The 21717-nt window shown below is 44.5% G+C and overlaps 1 protein-coding gene across 1 annotated transcript in view; it reads right to left on the bottom strand.

The window, feature by feature from the left end:
* The window catches only part of DOCK2 (dedicator of cytokinesis 2), a 460175-nt gene that overhangs the window by 273800 nt on the left and 164658 nt on the right, over positions 1-21717 (bottom strand). The window contains exon 26 of the mRNA XM_070357390.1: positions 12867-13015. Coding sequence (XP_070213491.1) covers positions 12867-13015 — 149 coding nt within the window. The remainder of the gene's footprint in view (positions 1-12866; positions 13016-21717) is intronic.

Raw genomic sequence — 21717 nt, 5'->3', positions numbered from 1 at the left:
CAGGCAAATGCATCACTTGCCCAACCCTCATCCCGGCCCTTGGAAGCAGTTGGGAGAGAGCCAAGAGGACATAGTGAATTTAGCTGTGGGTTAAAGTGCTGTACTCAATATGCCAGCAAATCTGGAAAACTCAGCAGTGACCAAAGGACTAGAAAAGGTCAATTTTCATTCCAATCCCAAAGAAGGGCAATGCCAAAGAATGTTCAAACTACTGCACAATTGCGCTCATTTCACATGCTAGCAAGGTCTTACTCAAAATCCTTCAAGCTACGTTTCAACAGTACATGAACTGAGAACTTTCAGATGGACAGTCTGAATTTAGAAAAGTCAGAGGAACCAAAGATCAAACTGCCAACATCTGTTGGATCATAGAAAAAGCAAGGGGATTCCAAAAAAACATCTATTTCTGCTTTATTGACTATGCTAAAGCCTTTGACTGTGTGGATCACAACAAACTGGAGAATTCTTAAAGAGGTGGGACTATCAGACCACCTTACCTGCCTCCTGAGAAAGTTGTATGCAAGTCAAAAAGCAACAGTTTGAACTCGACATGGAACAATAGACTGGTTCCAAATTGGGAAAGGAGTACGTCAAGGCTTTATATTGTTACCTTGCTTATTTAATTTATGTGCAGAGTACATCATGTGAAACACTGGACTGGTTGAGTCACAAGCTGGAATCAAGACTGCCAGGAGAAGTAACAACCTCAGATATGCTGATAATACCACTCTAATGGCAGAAGGTGAAGAGGAACTAAAGAGCCTCTTGATAAGGGTGAAAGAGGATAGTGAAAAAGCTGACCTGAAACTCAACATTAAAAAAACTAAGATCATGGCAACCAGTTCCATCCCTTCATGGCAAATAGAAAAAGTGGAAGCAGTGACAGATTTTATTTTCTTGGGCTCCAAAATCACTGCAGACCATGACTGTGGCCATGAAATTAAAAGAGGCTTGCTTCTTGGCAAGAAACCTATGACAAAACCTAGACAGCACATTAAAAAGCGGAGATATCACTTTGCTGACAAAGGACTGTATAGTCAAAGCTAGGATTTTTTCAGTAGTTGGTCATGTAAGGATGTGAAAGTTGGTCCATAAAGAAGGCTGAGTGTGAAAGAATTGATGCTTTCAAATTGTGGTGCTAGAGAAGACTCTTGAGAGTCCCTTGGACAGTAAGGACATCGAACCAGTGAATCCTAAAGGAAATCAACCCTGAATATTCATTGAAAGGACTGTAGCTGAAGTTCTAATACTTTGGTCACATGATGTGAAGAACCATCTCTTTGGAAAAGACACTGATGCTGGGAAAGATTGATGGCAAAAGGAGAAGGGGGCAACAGAGGATGAGATGGTTGGATGGGATCACTGAATTGATGGACATGAATTTTGAGCAAACTGCAGGAAATAGTGAAGGAGAGAGGAGCCTGGCATGCTGAAGCCTACCAGGGCACAGATTTGGACACGACTCAGTGACTGAACACCAACAAACTCTTTTAGACTTTGGTCATGGCAAATAGAGGAATATTGAAGAACTCCTTGAGAATTATTTCTAGTTGGTGCTGAGTTCTAGTCAACTGTCAACAAAAACTGTCTACTAATTTTCCAGGTGGCTCCCCTGACAATAAATGACCCAAAGACCATCTAGTAAGTTATGCCAAGCCATCCACTTGCTAAACTTGCCAAGCAAAGATCAGGTGACATTCAGGTGCCAAACACTGGCCTAGGAATTACCACATGGATAAGGCTAACAAACAACCCTGGTCGGTGCTGTCACGTGCAAGGTCCTTGTGACCAGGACAGGCTGCAAGACTCCTCCATATTCTCAGTCCCCACAGCTTCATCCTCGGTTAATGCATGCTGATATGACTGAGTCAAGTAATTACCCAATAACTCACTTAGTAGGAGGTTCCAATCACCTCCAGACAGATTGGGGCATTTAACAGAGTGGAATCCTCTAGTAAGGCTGGTCATTTGTCTGTGAGTTTTGTCATTTTTGACTGAAAAAAGCACAGAAAACCCCTTATGTATCAGCAGCCCTTCACACTGGAACAGGTGTCTTTTGGGAAACTGCTCACCCTCAAAATGCATTCTTTGGAAGCGAGCAATCCTTCCTGAAACACTTCAAAGTAAGCTTATTAAGAAAAATAATGTTAGGCCTACATAAAAGTTGCAAAAACAGTAAAGAAAATTCCTATGTACCCTTCATCCAGCCTCCCTTAATGTTAACATCTTAATGGTAGCGTAATCAGGGCATAATTATTAAAGCACAACATTTGTGTCAGTACAGTATTATTAACTAAATCACCAGTTCAGTCAGTCAGTCATGTCCAACTCTTCACGACCCCATGAACCGCAGCACAACCAGACCTCCCTGGTAAACTCCCAGAGTTTACCTAAACTCATGTCCATCGAGTCAGTGATGCCATCCAATCATCTCATCCTCTGTCGTCCTCTTCTCCTCCTGCCCTCAATCTTTCCCAACATCAAGGTCTTTTTCAATGAGTCAGCTCTTCGCATGAGGTGGCCAAAATATTGGAGTTGCAGCTTTAACATCAGTCCTTCCAATGAACACGCAGGACTGATCTCCTTTAGGATGGACTGGTTGGATCTCCTTGCCATCCAAGGAATTCTCAAGAGTCTTCTCTAACAGAACAGTTCTATTCTAATTTTGTCAGTTTTCCTTCTCGTGTCCATTTTCTGGTTCATGACCTAATTCAGGATCCTACTTTGAATTCAGTTGTCACATCTCCTAAATCCCCACCAATCTGTGACAGTACCTTGGTACTTCCCCATCTTTCATGGTCTTAAGTTCTGAAGAGTAATCATCTGCTGTTTTGTAGAACAGCCCCTGCTGGGGCTTGTTGAAAGCTTTCTCATTATGAGGCTGGTTGTATGTTCCTGACAGGACTCTCTAGGAGAGCAGTGCTGTGTCCTTCTCAGGACAGCTTCTTGGGAGGCACAGGCTGCTGATGTGTCCTTCCTGGAGACGCTCCCTCTCACCACCTGGCTACGGGGGTGCCTGTCAGGTTCCCACACTGTGAATCTACTGTCTTTCCTTGTGTTATTGGTAGGCAGATGTTTTGGGAGGATACCCTGAGACTATACAAATATTCTGTTTCTCATCAGGCTTTTGCCCATCACCTTTAGCATCCATTGGTGGTTCTTCCTTGTAACAATGATAACCGAAAGGCTTGCCTAATCAAAAGAGAGCTTTTTATAATCTTTAAACCTTATTTAAGACCCAAAGGCCAAAAATGACTGCATTGAAAGACAGTAACCTCCCCGTCAAATGTGCCTTTCCCACAGCTGTGTGGCTTAGACGTCTGGTTTAGGAATGGCACTCAAGCCTTCATCCCCATCCACCACCTATGCAGGCATCTGGGCTCTCATCCTCACTGGCCCACACAGGCCCTCAAAATTCCACATGCTACAAGGAAAGAAGTCATTGCTAATCAATGAGAATTGCCATAGGAAATGAAACAAATTTCTTTATCTCTGTTCTAGGTTGGGTGTTTAGTTTGTCTTTGAATTGCGACATCCCTGGAGCATCCTTTCATTGGCCAGTCTCATGAGAACCTTTAGACACAGCAGATCCAGGATCGCTGGCGAAAAGAGAAGGCACACAGGCAGCTCCCCTGAACCTGTGGGGTTTTTTCATTTCTTTGAATTTTCTTTGAAATTTCTTTGAATCCCAGACAGTGGTATGCTGGTAAATGTTTATCAATTGTCTCTCCAAGAAGAGAAAAAATAAAAGTCTGGATATTAAGCATTTGTCAATTTTCTGGAATGAGTACTTCCTTCATGGTTGATTTCAAGCTACCAATAATGACTCTGCTGAACACAGAATTGGGAAGAAACGGGCTGCAGCAGAGCATTAAATATTAACATCTATAACATTAAATATCTGTATGCATTTCTACCATACAGACACAACAGATGTAAATAACCTCAAGCTCATAGATAAGAATAAAGTATGGTAAGATAATTAGGAAGTGATACTCCTGAACATATATTTATTACCTTTGACTTCAATATCATTTATTAGTTGTAGATATTTATATAAAATTTTAACGATGGCTGTTATTTTAACAAATAGCTCAAAAACTTCCTAAACCTTTAACACTTGGTTCCCATGAGCCGGTGCAAGCCAGCTCCAGCACACCGTGCCATACGGTGGCTATCACGAGCCCATAGTTCTGGAGGACCCCAGAGGAGCCCTGAGGCGCAGGCTGATGCCCTCTCCAGGCCCTGCAGGAGCCCTGGTGAGGGCCGGGTGCCCGCAGGTGATGGCTCTGCTCCAGCAGCAGCACCTGCGCTCCTTGGCCAGGCCCCCGCGATGCCTGCGAGGGCTCCAAAACATCTGGCTGCTGCCAGGGCCGCTTGCGGTCTGCCTTCAGTGCCGACGGCGCACCGAATGCTCCCTAAGCCTGGGACCTGTTTGCCATTCTCCCAGGAGATCACTTGGCCCTTAACCGTTCTTAAAAGAATTATAGGGATGTTTCAGAAGCACCCTGGAACAGTGGAAAGAGCTTAGGAGGGAAGGGAACTAGTGAAGGAAGAAGCAAAGCCACACGGATCCAGTAGAGATTATCCACCGAGTAAAACGCTGCATGCTTTCACAGATGTTCTTGTAATCCTGGCACACCTACCCAGGGACACAGCAAGCCTATTTTTACCAGGAGATTATTTGACTTCCAAGGTTCCCCAGATAATCAGAAGCAGAGTGAGCACACACCCCAGCTCTGCTCACTCCTATAGCTTCAGCATGCGGGGTAGCACACACGGTTCTTTCCGTTGTTTGTGGGATGGATGCATGAATGCAGCCTAACTCCAAAGCTCGTGCTCTTACCTCCACCAGGGAAATGATGCTCGTAAAGTGTTAAGAGGTAGTGTGTCAGTGAAGTCACGGAAGATGCAGTGATGTGTGAAAGGCTGACTGTGGAGTGAGATAGGGTGAGTCCCTGCCGACTCTGCCTTTTACTAACTCTCTGACCTTAGTTAGGAATGTCACCAAGCTTCCCACTCTACGCCAGTAGAATGGGGATAATAAAACTGACCTTGCCATGTGGTGGCCAGAAACAGAACAACCGTGATGTATGAGAAAGCACTTTGCAGGTTGAAGGGCACCCAGAAAGACAGTGTCCCACATGTCACTGTCCATGACACTACTGTGCCATTCCGCTGGCCTAGGAAGAGGACATTTAACACCACAGATGCACAGGAAGGGCAATAGGTAAATAAAAAATGGCCTTAGACACAGCGGAAGTATAGGATCCCATCTATTTCAACTTTAAGTTCAGAGCTTAATTGGCTGTTCTGTTTGGAATGCCTCACAGACAAAAGAATTTTAGCAAGTCTTGTCTTCCTGCCTTTCATGTGATATATGAGGGAGCAGATAGGTTAGAAGAAAACCCTGCTGCTTCTGCAGAGTGGTATTGATCCTGGGAGCTAATTGATAATGCAAAGAGGCAGCATCAGCCTCTCTGCCAGCCTGCATCAGGCAGGCTGCCTGGGATTCACAGGAGCCCAGAATTTCAGAGGAAGACAGCCAAGCACAGGGGGCAGGGCCTGCTTGTATCACACGTGGAAGGTCCAGGCAGCACTAGACCAAGAACACCCCTGGACAGAAGACTCCCTGTGCCCACCTCAGGCCCTCCCCACCCAGGGGGCCTTCACAGGACTGAATTGGCTAATGCTCTTTTGCAGTCAATGTCAGCTCCTCTGTAAGGAAGGGATATGAGGGTGAGTGGATGTGTTTGTGTGTTTTAAAATACACGCACCCAAATTTACACATGTGTATTCGACATAGTAGCTGAATTGACTGAAGCAGGTAGGGAAGGTAGGGGAGTGGAAGCAAGAGATAAGGACAAAGGTAAAAACACACACATATACCTGAAACCAGAGAGGGCCTTGCAAAGACCGATGAGGAAAATGTGTCATAAACTATGTGATTAATTCAACCTCTGCACTTGATATCCAAAGTGAAAGTTGCTTTGTCGTGTCTGACTTTTTGTGACCCCATTGACTATATATCCATGGGATTCTCCAGGCAAGAATACTGGAGTGGGTAGCCTTTCCCTTCTCCAGGGGATCTCCCCAACCCAGATATCAAACCCAAGTCTCCCGCATTGCAGGAGGATTCTTTACCAGCTGAGCCATCAGAGAAGCCCAAGAATATTGGAATGGGTAGCTTATTCCTTCTCCAGTGGATCTTCCTGACCCAGGAGTCAAACCAGGGTGTCTTGCCTTGCAGGCGGATTCCTTACCAGCTGAGCTACCAAGGAAGACAAAAAGAGGAAGGAGCATACCTTCTCAGCACTCAGAGTGGAAGACCCGATGGAGAACTCAGGCTCTGCCCCTGATGTGGAGAAGTCATATTCATTCACTTCCCCATTCCTTTAACAGATAGCCAGGCTTCACACAGGATGAGCAAGGGGAAGGGGAGGGCTACACGGCAGAGCAGGCACTCCCGGTTACAAGACAGATGGGTCCACAGAGGATGATAACCCTGGCGTGAGCTCCATGGACCACTAGAGAGGGCTGTGGAGGAGGGTTAGAGAACACTTTCCCGGGAAAGTGACATTTCATCTGGCTTCCGAACATTAGGTAGGATTTAGCTAGGCAAAGAGAGGAGGCGGTGCACTCTGACAATGCAGACAGCACGCAGCAGCCCAGCAGAGAGAGAGTGTGGGCACTTGAGGCACTCAAAGAACTTTAATGGAGAGGAGGCTGGAGAGTCAGAGTGGAATCGGCAAGAGGCAAGGCTGGAAGGGTAAGCTCTGCGAGGTGGCGGGAGTGAGGCTTGCTCTCTGAGCTTCGGTGCTCCGAGCCTGGCAGGAGACACAGCAGAAAGCAGAACACAGCAGTCAGTGCTGTCGTGTCTGTCTGAACACATGGCCATGAACACAGAGAAGCAAGTCCTCAAACCCGCCTTAGGATGAGGGGTGTAGGGAGGACACGAAAGTGAGATTGCAGACAGGAATTATCACCCGAGCTGAACCTAAAAGGAGTTTGGGATTTTTACTTACATAAAAACAACAGGAATAGGAATAGAACAAAAAACATGTTTTGTTCAAGCATGAGCAAAAACCCTCTCTACCAGTGTCTAAGTTGATGAATAAAGATAGCATAAACCCCAAACCAATCATGAGCATCAGAGGGCCTTGGTAAAACTCCTCAGGTTTAGTCAATGGGCTCAAAAGGCTTTGTTTTTATTTTGTTTTCAAGCTGATTCTGCAGGTTCTCTACCTTCATGATGCAGATATACCCAACACGATCCCCTCTTCAGAATCAGGAGTCATCTTTACCCACTTTGTGATCACTATGCAGGGTACAACGTGACGACTCTCCTGTCTGTTGGAGAAATGAAACATACAAATGAAAAGCCTGATTTAGTGGTGGGCGGGGAGGAAGCCAACTCCCTCCAGGTCTGGCACAAGATTGAATGTTATGAGTTACTTGGCAGCCAGCAAAGCATAGGACAAAGCCAGTTTGAAACCATCTTTCAAAGTAACCTAAGTTGACAACTAAACTTGCTCAGGTGAGGGGGGAGGAAAGGAGTTAATACGGGACTTAAGGCAGAAGTCAGGCCTTTCCCCTCACCTGAGCCTGTGCCTCTCCTAGGTTAAAGTGCAACTCAAGCAAGCTGAGTGAGGGGACGGAACAGGGCCATTAGGAAACAGCAAGGGGCTTCCACGCTGGTCCATCTGCCGGCCAACGTCACAAACACGGGTTTGACCCCTGGCCTGGGAAGATCCCACATGCCATGGGACAGCTAAGCTCATGTGCCCCAACTACTGAGCCCACTTGCTGCAACTGCTGAGTCTACGCACCCTAGAGCCTGTGCTCTGCAAAGAGAAGCCACTGCAAAGAGATGTGCGCATATTAAAGTAAGAGCAGAACACGCCTGCCGCACCTTCAGAAAGCCTGCATGCGACGAAGACCCAGCACAGCCAAACATGAATTAAAAAAAATATATATATATATATCTCTCAAGACCTAAGCTTAGGCAGACAAACCTTCCTGAATCATAAGCCATCCAGAGTTACAGTGAAGAAGGTAGTAATAGGAAACATAGCTTCCTCATGCCAGGCCTGCTGTGCTGGGCTGTAATCACACAAATAATGACAACCTATTGAAGACAAGCATTCTTTCCCATTCCTCAAACACACAAGGTCCCCCAAAAAGGAAGCTCGGCAACCTGCACTGTAATTACTAAATTTCCACACGTGGCTCTGCCCCTTGGCAATGGTTCAGGAGGTAGGTATAGCCCATGCTTGAGATGGAGAGACAGGCTATTCCATGGTGCCAAGAGAAAGTCAGTTTAAAAATAGATGGCTATGTTGTTATCAACACAGAGGATCCAAGCAACCAGAAGAAAAATCCAGGGCATTTACTCTAGGAGTCTTTCTCAGTTTTTTCCTTCGAAATTTCCAACTTTGAGAAGTTGGCGCCTGAAGAAACCAGAAGCACATCTGATGGTTTGGGTTTTCAAAGTCAGATCTTCACACAGGCCATGTCCCCACTACCACATAAAAATGAGTTGATGAGCACAAATGACTGTGTTTGAAGACTGCCATTCTACGGTTTATTAAATGCCATATTGGAAGAGGAGATGGTTTATAGACTGGAAAGGGCTCTTCAATTAAGAAGGTAAAGAACTGAGGATGAGCCCAACTGTTGTTCCATTACTGGTGAATAGTGAAGATGAAAAAAATTAGGTCACCTTAGAGCAGAGGCCCTTACAGTGTAGTCCTTGGGCCAGCAGTATCCGTATCATCTGGGCATTTGTTAGAAAAATAAACAATCAGGCCTCGAAGCAGGAGGCAGATGCCTCCCACCTCCACCAAGTGAGCAACTGGAGCCCATTCCCTGCAGACACAACTTCCAAAATATCAACAGCAGGACAATCGAGGCAGGGGAGGGCAGGGCTTCCCTGACGGCTCAGTGGTTAAGAATCTGCCTGCCAAGGCAGGAGACACAGGTTTCCATCCCTGAGTCAGGAAGATCCCTTGGAGAAGGAAATGGCAACCCACTCCAGGATTCTTGCCTGGGAAATTCCGTGGACAGAGGAGACTGGTGGCCTGGAGGGCTACAGTCCACAGAATCACAAAGCACTGGACACAAGTGAACAACTAAACAACAACAACAACAGGACAACAACAATCAAGAGCTGAGGCTGGGCCCTGCCAGAGAAGAGGCCTCATATTTCTCATTCTCAAAGTCAAGGAGACCTTCCCAACTAGAGGGTTCCTGGGAGTCAAAAGAAGAGTGGTGCTAAGCTACCAATAGGCCTCTTCGCTGGAATCCATCTCGGCTGAGAGATGCGCACCCGCACAGACACACACACACACACGAGAGCACCCTGAGACAAGCCAAATAAGGACTCAGAACCCGGCAAATCAAAATGACTGACCAAAGGAAACCTGGAAGAAATTCCCCATGTAAGTGATTTTAAACACCACAAGGGAGTGACCCTCTCCGTGGGTCTGCCTGCATCTATCCACATGGACTATATTCCTTTCCTCCTAATAAACACTTTACTTGTTTCACTACTTTCTGTCTTTGTGGGAATTCTTTTCTGCAAAGCCAAAGGACCAGGGCCTTGTCACTGGCCACTGGCCTAGTGGCTAGGATTCAGACCTCTCACTGCCATGGACCAACCTCACCCTCTGCTGCTGCTGCTGCTAAGTCACTTCAGTTGTGTCTGACTCTGTGCGACCCCATAGACGGCAGCCCACCAGGCTCCCCCGTCTCTGGGATTCTCCAGGCAAGAACACTGGAGTGGGTTGCCATCTCCTTCTCCAAAGCATGAAAGTGAAAAGTGAAAGTGAAGACGCTCAGTCATGTCCGACTCTTAGCGACCCCATGAACTGCAGCCTACCAGGCTCCTCTGTCCATGGGATTTTCCTGGCAAGAGTACTGGAGTGGGGTGCCATCGCCTTCTCCGTCACCCTCTGGCTCAGAACTAAAACCTGCTTCAAGCTGCTGCAGGCTGAGGCGACCCGAGATCAGCCCCATCCTCCAAAACTAACGATCAGAACCCTGTTGCCACAGCTCCTCCAGGTCACTGGGATGTACACTCATGTCTAAGATCTTTTGCATTAAAGCTGTGGTCCTCCACCCTGCTGCCTATTATCACCACCCCATGAGCATGCTATTGCGACACTCTGGCCAACGCCAGTCAACTGGAACCTGGGCACAACTGCTTTATAAAAAGCTTCTCCTGTCAGGCAACATGTAGCCAGAGTTGAGAGCTTCCATAGCCTGGAACAAGAGAGATTTAGATTAGATACTTTGGGACTTCTGATTTTTGGTTTAACTCAAACTAATAATGGTTACTGAATGGATCTTCTTCGTGGAAGACAACGTTTTTGAGAAGAGGAAGGAGAGATTCCTATCTTCATGAGCTGGAGAAGTTAGACGTGAAGCTCGCACATGGTGCCAACACTGTACCAAACCCAGTGGTAGCAATACTATTCACCCACTCACCAGCAAAGACAGCTGCTCATTCTGGGAAAGAGGTGGGTTAGTCCCGGGTTCAGAAGTCATTACCAAACCCACACACTCAGAGGCCCTGGAGAGTGGCACTCCGCCTCCCACACACCTCAAGGCCAGCTGCCACAAGCCCCACGGGGGCCCTGGGCCTCCCACACACTCGTTGGCTTTGAAGCCCCAAGCACTTGGGGTGTGTGAGACAGCAGCCCCTTGTCACCAGTGTCCAGGGTTACCCAGTGGACAAAATGATGACAACTTGTCAGGATAGAATTCCAGGGGCCCACTCCCCTGGCTCAGGCAGAGCCTAGCATTGCTGCTTAACAACTGATTTGTGAACTGGGGCCACCCCTTTACCCAAATCAGGAAATTGGCAGAACACGTGATAAGTGTGTCCTCAAACGGGGGTACCCTAGCGTAAGCCCAAGTATCTGGAATTTTTCCCTATGAAAAGGGACCTGAGCACTACTATATAAGAAACACTGGAAACTTTTTTTCAAGAGGAAGAAGCCCTATTCTCTGGGAAATTTCTGGAGATATAGTGTGCCAATCGTTATGCTTTTTACATTGTGAGAGTAAGAGCAAACATTCCCTAAATTCTTTTTAAAGATCAAATAGCAAAGACTGGAACCAGTTCAACAGCTGGCTAGTGAAAACATGCTGATGAAAACAACCCCGTCATCATAACATTCTCACAGAGTGAATTAGAGGTACCCAAGCTTTGGGGCATTATACTCACTCTCCCCACAAAAAAGACAGGATAGGAAAAGACAAGAGGGAAAAGACCATGCTTTTGTATCCTCAGGGTCTATAATTATGCAGACTTTGGAGTCTGACAAACTGGGTTCGAATTTTCAGCCTTCTATTTATCTGCTGTCTGGCCTTGAACTTTAAGTCTGTGAATTTCAGGTTTCCATTCGTAAAATGAGAATGATAATCTTTAGCAGTGATCAATGTGTGAAGAAAGAAGGCTTGGACTGCATTTAGCAAGTACTTACGGAATAGCAAATAAAGTACCATTGGTGATCATTATTTAATTATTCACTTCTGAATAGTGAAGTTGAAGCTTTCCTTCTCTTGAGAAGGCTTCCTTGAAAAAACGTTTACACACACACACACGCACAGAGTCTGTGTAGCTCCAGTTCCTAGGATGCATCTAGATTTTAGTCACTGTATTATATTGTCACTTTTTCTTTATATATTTATAGGTATTTTCTTAGGAAAAAAGATATGCCTTTGTGTGCCATGTGCCTGGCATATACCTAGTACATCATATGTACGAATGAATGAATGAATGAAGCTGGCTACATGCCTCATTCGCCTAGAAATGAGACAAGAAAAAACAACCAGGATGCTAAAAGTGGAAAAGACACGACAGAAGAGAGACATACTAGGAAACTGATAATAATGGTTCACTATTGGATATGAGCAGGAAAAAATACTGTTTCGCAGTTTTCTCATATAGTCAAACACAGATCCAATTCATCTAGAAAGCCCTTCTCAGTGAATCTGAAGGGAGGAGAGAGGATGGTCACACGAACACTCAGGGAAGACTTACTGGCTGTCTGGGTCTACCTGGCTCTGAGAGCAGCCCATCTAGGGACAGACACTCCTGGACGTTATTCAGGGATGAAGTAAGGTTGCAGACGAACCTGAGTCAACCATGAATGTTTATCCCCATCTTCAAGTCTCAAGAATTCTAGTCCTGTGTTTAATCACTGCTTCTCGGTCTTTACTGTTATCACACTCCATCTTCCTCATTGTCTTCTGCAGACTCTGCCCTTTGGAAGCCCTCTACTTACTCCCACCAAGACTTTCTGTTTGGGCTCAGGCTTGCCTAGCCTCTGAATGATGTCAAGAGTATACACTGGCCACCTCCCTAGCACCACCTTACTCCTCAGCCTACCTCTAGGATCTAGGCCTGAGCATTCTGTTCATCCATAAAGAGTCTTCACCATCTCACCACTGTGGGAGGTAACCAAGGAAGGAAAACCAAGGAAAATTAGCCCAGAAAGCAGGGAAGTGAGTTTTCTTGGCTATGTAGGCATAGCAAATTTTCCTCATTTCCATCCCTACAAGTCAGGGCTTTAATAAATGAACAATTCATCTAAAAAGTCTGCAATATGTCCATACCTACACCCTAAGAAGGCCTATTCAACAAGAAATACGGTGACAAAATGCTACACGCTCAGCTCTAGTCCCCAAGCCGTCTTTAACAGATGGGGAGTTAGTCACTGGAAAAATAAGCCCGCTGAGCAAGCCATTGACTTTTATCTTTAGACTTCAACTGCTATTCATCAGCATCAATATTTTAGAACTTAATCAACTGAGCGCCAGTCTGAGTTCAGGACATCTACATCATCACGAAGACTCACCGCGTCCTGACGGCTGAGGACTTCCAGAATGCTGTTGAGCAACTCGACACAGTACTTCTTCTCCTGGACCTGGTGTTGCATGTCGTCCTTCTGCTCCAGGAGCTCCTTCAGCTCCTTGGTAATGACAGGGAGCAGAATGTCCCGGCATTCTGGAATGAAGGCAGTTCAGAGGCATATGAGCTCGTTGGTTTGTTTTAGCTTCCTTTTTTTCTTTTCTAGATAATGTTTCGTTACAGAGGCAATTCATGAATATATCCTTCTTGTAAAAAGGTGAATGTTAGAAATTAGGTTACCATTTTCTTAGAAAATTATTTACAATTCTGGCCCTTCTCCCAACACCCACTCTCAAGAAGCAACCAACCCGTTATTGTAGTCCATACGTGTGTATATACATATAAAAATGTATGTGTGTATATGTGGGTGTATACTGGTATAAAATATGCAGCATCTTTTTGATTTGGCTTTTCATTTAAGTAAACCATATCACACTATGATGATAATCCTTCAAGATCATTTTTTTTATGTTTTACATATGCATGTATCAGTATAAAACATAGCATCGTTTTTGTTTTGTTTCCTTTTTATAAAAGAGGACTACACTGTACGTATTGTTCTGTACTTGTTTTAGTCACCAATGGTTTTTGGAGCTCTTTCTATGTTATCACATAGAGGGATCAACATTAAGTTTTTGCAGCTGTTTTACAGTATGGATATATTTGTTCATTTGTCATACCACTATTGATAGACATTTTTCACTAGCATAAATAGTAAAAAAAAAATGAATTACTTCCCACTTCCTTATACACCATGGCTTTCATTTTAAATAAATTAAAACCTTTGCAAAGAAGGGTAACTCTCTTGGCACTGCTGTCTCAGGAAATATCTGGAAGGTTCTGAAATCCTATGCAGCTTTCTTTCTATATTTCTCTTAAAACCAGCAAACCTTGAGGGAACTGAAAAATTCAAAAACATTTCAAGTCATCCCCACCTAGATGCTTCTAGCACTAATATGTGACTCATACGCAACAATTTTATTTTAATTCAATACAGCAAATAAGAGTTGAACATCTCTGATGTGGAAGGAGCTGTATTTCTGGATGTACAGGGATAATACACGGTTCTCACCCATTAGACACTTAAAACCTGACAGGGGGAGTCAGCAACAATGCAAAGAGCAAAGGCAGCAGACAGAGTCAGGTAAAGGCAGGGGGAAGGAGACACCATCTCTCATTCTGTCAGCCCAGGGTCCACACCTTCTTCTGGCACAGCATCCTGGTCTCACCCTGGGGAGCCAATCTGCGATGGAATATGATCCGAGAGATACTGTCACAAGGCTCCCTGCCTTCCTCTGGACAAGGGTCAAGTTCAGTTCAGTTCAGTTCAGTCGCTCAGTCATTTCTGACTTTGCGACCCCATGGACTGCAGCACGCCAGGCCTCCCTGTCCATCACCAACCCCTGGAGTTTACTCAAACTCGTGTCCATCGAGTTGGTGATGACACCCAACCATCTCATCCTCTGTCATCCCCTTCTCCTCCTGCCTTCAATCTTTCCTAGTATCAGGGTCTTTTCCAATGAGTCAGTTCTTCGCATCAAGTGGCCAAAGTATTGGAGTTTCAGCTTCAGCATCAGTCCTTCCAATGAATATTCAGGACTGATTTCCTTTAGGATTTACTGATCAGATCTCCTTGCAGTTCAAGGGACTCTCAAGAGTCTTCTCCAACACCACAGTTCAAATGCATCAATTCTTCGGTGCTCGGCTTTCTTTATAGTCCAACTCTCACATCCATCCATGACTACTGGAAAAATCATAGCTTTGACTAGATGGACCTTTGTTGGCAAAGTAATGTCTCTGCTTTTTAATATGTTGTTTAGGTTGGTCATAGCTTTTCTTCCAAGGAGCAAGGGACCCTATTTAGGATATCCCCTTGATTTGAACCTCGAGGAAAATTTAAAAACAGTAATTGCTGACACTGCTAATATACTGAGTGCTTACAATGTGCCAGGTGCATTTTAAGTGTCTTGCAAGAATTACCTCCATTAATGTTCCCAGTGCCTATAGGAGGCAGATAGATACTGTCATTTCTCCCCTTGTGCTGATGAGGAAACAGAGGACATGCCCCAGTCTGCGCACCATAGTAGGTGGTGGCCCCTGTCTGACTGCAGAGCCTGTGCTCTTAGCCACAAGACATAGGGTATTATCTCTCCACGAACTCACCTGTCTGCACAGGAGTGCCCCGGGAAGGCTGCCCATTGGCGGATGCTGCCTCCTCTCCCAGGGCTACTCTGAGTCTCCCCTCTCTGAAGACTGGTTCCCCAGCTTTTCCTCTTATTCTTGAACTACTCCTTATTATCCAAATGCACTTATTTTTACTTAAATTTACTAGAATAGGTTTATGTTGCTCACAGCCAAAGATTTCAACTGGCAGAGTTATTAAATGCCATGAGGGCTTCAGAAGAGAGAAATAATCTATGGCTGGAAGGTGCATAGAAGCTTCATAGGCTCTGACAGAATCACATCCCTTCCCTCAGAGCACCAAAATCAGTTTGTAATTAAATTCTAACCAGTGTAATTAATTAACGCCCATTCATCCAACCAAAGTGTAAGCTTCGTGACAGCCAAATTAAATCTCAAGTGTCCAACACAGTATCTGGATCTTAGTAGCTATTCAGTAAATCTTGGTGGAATGAATAAAAGAGGTGTCATTTGAAATGGTCACTGGTGAGTAAATAATATTGCCTTTGATAGAGTGGAGATTTAGAGAACAAAGAGTGATTTAGAGTACGTGGACCAAGATATGGTACATACATACAATGGAATATTACTCAAACATATAAAAGGAGAAAATAGTGCTATTTGTAGCAACATGGATGCAACTAGAGAGTATCATACTAACTGAAGTCAGTCGGACAGAAAAAGGCAAACGCCGTATGACATCATTTACAAGTGGAATCTAAAATACAGCACAAATGAACGTATCCACAAAGCACAGACAGAGAGAACAGACTTGTGGTTGTGTAGCACAGAGTCGGACACGACTGAAGCGACGCAGCAGCAGCAGATGTGTTGAATAAACTATTATATACAGGACAGATAAACAACAAAGTTCTACTATAAAGCACAAGGAACTATGTTCGATATCTCATGATAACCCATAATAGAAAAGAATATTAAAAAGAATACATGTATATAATGGAATCACTTTGCTGTACAGCAGAGATTGGCACAACACTGTAAATCAACTATGCTTCAATAAAATTTTTAAAAATAAATAATAGAGTACATGGACCTGGGTAAGGAGAACAGTCTCTTGGAAGTAGACTAATAGGAGATAATACTGAAAAGGAAAATTCTTAAATTCAATGGTTGGCATAAAGTTGTAGTTTGTGTTAGTCACTCAGTTGTGCCCAACTTTAGCGACCGCATAGACTATGGCTTGCCAGGATCCTCTGTCCATGGAATTCTACAGGCAAGAACACTGGAGTGGGTAGCCATTCCCTTCTCCAGGGGATCTTCTGGACCCAGGGATGGAGCCCAGGACTCCTGCATTACAGGCCAATTCTTTACCACCTGAGCCACCAGGGAAGCCCTAGAATAATAGAAGATAATATTGAAAAAGAAAATTCTTAAATTCAGTGGTAGGCATAAGGTTATAGTTCTATGGAAAAAGAAAATTATAGGCAACAAAATTTTGATTCAGCTTTGTTCAGTACTATAGATGTAATCAAGGGTTACAGGTTAATGGTATTTTATTTGGACTTAAGAAATGGTTGGCCTAAGGACTTTTGAGAATACAAGGTGTTGAGTTAGCCATTATCCTTTGTTTAGAGAGATAAGAAAAAAGACTGTATAATATTTACATACTAATTACCATAAAATTTAAGTTAAATCTTTGCTTATCCCATATCTTGTCACCATAAAGTTGAAATTTTGTCCAAGTCTCTTTATTAAAGTGGCTAAAGAAATTTCCTGCAATGTTTACTTAACAATTCGTTACCTTCTAAAAGATGTTAACTTGTAACTTTGAAATTTTTTGTTTTTGCAGGAAATTGTATGTGTAAGAATGCTTGTTATATTGGGACTTTCTTGGTGGTCCAGCAGTTAAGAATCTGCACTACCAGAGCAGGGGTACAGGTTTCATCCGTGGATAAGGAACTAAGATCCCACATGTCACGAGGCACAGCCAATAAACACATACATAAAGGTCCACAGAAATGGGGTATCATTGATCCAAGACGGCATTTACCTAGTGTCCAAGTCTGAATGCAGATCAAAACCTAATTGTCATTATAAGCAACAAGAATCAAACAGCAACCTTTCTTTGCTATCAATATCCAGGTTAGAAATCTTCTTTAAAAATAAAAGAACGATGTTATAGGTAAAACTGAGTTCATTTGAAGTTGCAAACTCTTTGTGTTTGGCAGATGGGCCTCACCAGCTTCATGAAAATTAACTCTCTTCACTGATGTTGTCATAATTAAACCCCACCAGAAGAACTGTTCTTTCTTTTATTACATTAGGCAAGGATTATAAAGTCTTCCTGTTTGAAAAGCTTATTTTGCTTGTAAAATAAAAAGAGATTGCAATAAAGGACATTTAAAACAACGAAAGCCTTGTTCTTCCACAGCTCTCTGGGCAAAGGGAGTCCTAAGAATTGTTTTTAAGGTGACTCACGTCATTGTGGGCTTCCCAGGTGGCACTAGTGGAAAAGAACCTGCCTGTCCGCGCAGGAGACATGAGAGGTGAAGGTTGGATCCCTGGAGCAGGAAGATGCCTGGAGGAGGGCATGGCAACCCACTCCAGTACTCCTGACTGGAGAATCCCATGGACAGAGGAGCCTGGAGGGCTACAGTCCATGGGGTCACAAAAAGTCAGACACGACTGAAGCAACTTAGCACACACACATTCCCCTGTAGCATATAGAACAGCTGGAGGAAGAAAAGGCCGAAGAGCAGAGACCAGAGAACATGCTACTGCAGTAGTCCAAGTGATGGCAAATGAGAATAAAACCACTGGATTCTATCTCCCTGCATTCCTACCCTCTGACTCAACATTCTTATTTTCTGTTGAAACTAAAGATTTGGCAAGAGCTTAAAGAAAGATCTGGAGAAGGAAATGTATGGTCTTGAGTTTAAAGCATAAAAAAACTATGTTTTAAAGCCCAAAACAACAGACATTTGTGATCCAAGATTTAAAATCATTTAAAACCTCTACATCTGTAAATGGGAATTCCCAGGTGGCTCATGGTAAGGAATCCGCATGCCAGTGCAGTAGACATAGTTTTGATCCCTGGGTCAGGAAGATCCCTTGGAGGAGGAATAGGCAACCCACTCTAGTATTCGTGCCTGAAAAATGCTATAGGCAGAGGAACCTGGCGGGCTACAATTCGTGGGGTCGCAAAGAGTCAGACATGACTGAGCGACTAACACGCACACAGGATCTACAGAAAGGAGATATGTAAAGGTAGACAAAGAGTTAGTCTATTGAGGCAACTAATTAACTCATTCCTCCACTTCACTTAGTCAATCAGTCTACCGTTTATTGAAGGTTCCCGAAGTGCTAGTCTCTATTCTTGGGTGGGGGAGAATGCCCATCACAGCAAGAAAGTCAACAGAGATAAGAGGCAGACTTAAGTAGACAAGAAAAAACTGATGCCTTTACTTTCTTGGAATGGCAACTGTCATTGGCCATAAAACAGAGCAGCAAAGTAGTGAAGGTCAGATTTTTCCTTTGAAATTCATTCTGGGAATTCCCTGGTGGTCCAGTGGCTAGGATTCTGTGCTCCCAAAGCAGGGGGTCCTGGTTCGATCCCTAGTCAGGGAACTGGATACCACAGGCCACACCTAAAGGTCTCATGTGCCACCACTAAGACCCAGCACCGCCAAATAAATAAAACAAGAATATTTTTTAAAGTTCATTCTGCTGGTATTCTAGTTGAGATACTTCAGCCAGATCTCCTTACAAAGATATGGGTGTAAGGGAAAGGGCCAGTTGAAAGATTTTAGGTGTTAATGAAGACCTCCTTGAGAAGTACCAGACTTTACATTCTACTTAAAATGGAGCTAAATTATTAGATTCTCATGAAAAAATACAACAGTGAGTTCTCCATCCCTAGAAATATTTAAAAAGTAGGTAGCTTAGCTGCTCCTGAGGACTTCCCTGGTGGCTCAGATGATAAAGAATCTGCCTGCAATGCAGGAGGCCCATGTTCAATCCCTGGGTTGGGAAGATCCCTTGGAGAAGGGGACGATGACCCACTCCAGTATTCTGGCCTGGAAAATCCCATGGACAGCAGCCTGCCAGGCTTCTCTGTCCACAGGATTGCAAAGAGTCAGGCATGACTGAGCAGCTGCTTCTGAGAAGGAATGATGAACAGGTATTCAAAGTATCAGATGCAGGGTTAACAAAATGATAGTTAAGTCCTCATCCAAAACTCTATGATTCATAAAACGGAGTTTGAAAGGAAGGGGCAGGAAGGAAGGTATATTTGCTAGGTGGAAAGACAGTGGATGTTTGCCTTGTTTACGAACCACTGAAGTTGTGGGAGCTCCAGACCAGGCCACAACAGAATCAGTGGTTTTTCAATCTGAAAGTCACCTACTTTACAGGTTATCAAACCCAGCATCCCCACAAGATGAGGGCCCTTGGTTCTGAGAGTCAGCAAGATTTTAGCTGAGGAAGCCATTAATAGTGTGACCTGCTTTTCAGAAAGTACTTTGTCTTCTCATTAACCATGATTTCTCAGAAACGTCTGGCTCCTCTGTTTTGAGATGAAATAATTTTTCTCATTTGTAATTGGAGCTGTGAAATCATATTAATCTGTAAAGCCTCAGGAAGCAGTATTTCTAAATTGTGACTTGATTGTGAAGCAAACAAACAGAAATGATTTAAAAGATAAATATTGCAGAGCCTTAAACCAATGTTTATATGAAGGGGCAATGAGCATCAGAGACCTGCAAACCCAGCCTGGGAAACTGAGCCCAAACAAGGCTGGAGGTCTGCCATCAGGTGACAACAAGTTCAAATTGTAATTCAGACCAGGCACTTAGGAACCTGCAGAGCTACTCAACTCTGTATTGTCACAGAAAGGAGTTTTCTTTTGTCAAAGTAACTTGCAGAGACAAAAATGCAGTGTTTCTGGGCTCTGAATTCTTCCTTTTCAGAGAAAGTTTTATCCTTTGGCAGAAGGTGCCATTGACTGAATTCATAAGTCTCTTGAAGGGTGATATGTTTTTGCAATAATTTCACAACTCAGGGACACTTCAAATAAGATGGCCTTTTTCATCGTCTCCTTCTCCCCACTATCAGCTCCATGGAAAGATCAAAATGGATCCTTTGTCCATTTTGGAAAACCACCCTGAGGTGCATCAGGCCACAGATATACCTGTGATCACAGCCACAGCTGCAGCCCCAGAGGAAAATGCTCCTAAGAAAAACATCTGAACTTGCTGTCTTCCCCCCACGAGCCCGCTTCTTCTCCTGTGCTCACTCTGAGCAAAGACACACCCAGGAACACAATCCACCAAGCAGACTTGATTTCTTCTTCTATCCCCAACATCTTCTCCACTGAGAAGTCAAATCCATTTAACCCCTGGGCCAACTTCCTGTATGCTCTGTTCCAAGTCTCCCAAACTGATCCCCTCTTCCAATTTCAGCAGCAGGAATTTCCCAAAACTCAAACCTGACCACGGGACTCCCCTCCCTGAGGAGCTTCGGTAGAGCCTCTCCGAGGGCCTGCAGGTGAGTTTCACACACGCTTCGGCAGAGCTGAAGGCCCGCAATGGGCAGACATCACTCACCCCTGCACGCCCCCCCTCCCATGCCACTCCACCATAGCCTCGCCACCCCTCCTGCGTCTCAGTTTTCACACATTGTTTTCTTTGTCCAGAATGTACTTATCCCATCCATCTTCACCTGACCAACTCCTCCTTGCCTCTGAGGTCTTAACTTAGTTGCCAAATCCCCTATGTCAACGTTTGTGACACCCCAACTCTGACTGGGGTAACCCTGTTCTCTGCTCCTGTAGCACCCGGGCTAGACTTGTGTCTTCCCATTTCTCTACTATGTGACCATGTCTATGTAACAGGACAAACAATGAGATTCTTATTAATATCCCAGAAATGAAGCTGAAGCCCAAAGCTGAGGACAGAATAAGCCCCACATTCTAAATTCAAATTGTCTCCAGTAGTTGTGGTATACCACCATCTCTCATGCACAGTTCAGTTCAGTTCAGCTCAGTCGTGCCCGACTCTTTGCGACCCCATGAATCGCAGCACGCCAGGCCTCCCTGTCCATCACAAACTCCCATTGTTCACTCAGACTCACGTCCATCGAGTCAGTGATGCCATCCAGCCATCTCATCCTCTGTCGTCCCCTTCTCCTCCTGCCCCCAATCCCTCCCAGCATCAGGGTCTTTTCCAGTGAGTCAACTCTCATGCACAGGTATAGTCAAAATCACTGCAGATGGTGACTGCAGCCACGAAATTAAAAAGACGCTTGCTCCTTGAAAGGAAAGCTATGACAAACCTAGACAGTGTATTAAAACACAGAGACAGCACTTTGCCAACACGGGACTATATAGGCAAAGCTATGATTTTTCCACCAGTCATGTATGGATGAGAGAGTTGGTCCATGAAGAAGGCTGAGCACCGAAGAATTGATGCTTTCGAACTGTGGTGCTGTGGAAGGCTCTAGGGAGTCCCTTGGACTGCAAGGAGATCACATGAGTCAACTCTAAAGGAAATCAACCCTGAATATTCATTGGAAGGACTGTTGCTGAAGCTGAATCTCCAGTACTTTGGTGACTTGGTATGAAGGGCTAACTCATTGGAAAAGACCCTGATGCTGAGAAA

This window comes from Bos mutus, chromosome 20 (genome assembly GCF_027580195.1).
Source record: "Bos mutus isolate GX-2022 chromosome 20, NWIPB_WYAK_1.1, whole genome shotgun sequence".
NCBI lineage: Eukaryota > Metazoa > Chordata > Mammalia > Artiodactyla > Bovidae > Bos > Bos mutus.
The sequence above is the reverse complement of the archived record's forward strand: the minus strand, read 5'-3'. Positions and strand labels throughout refer to the sequence as shown.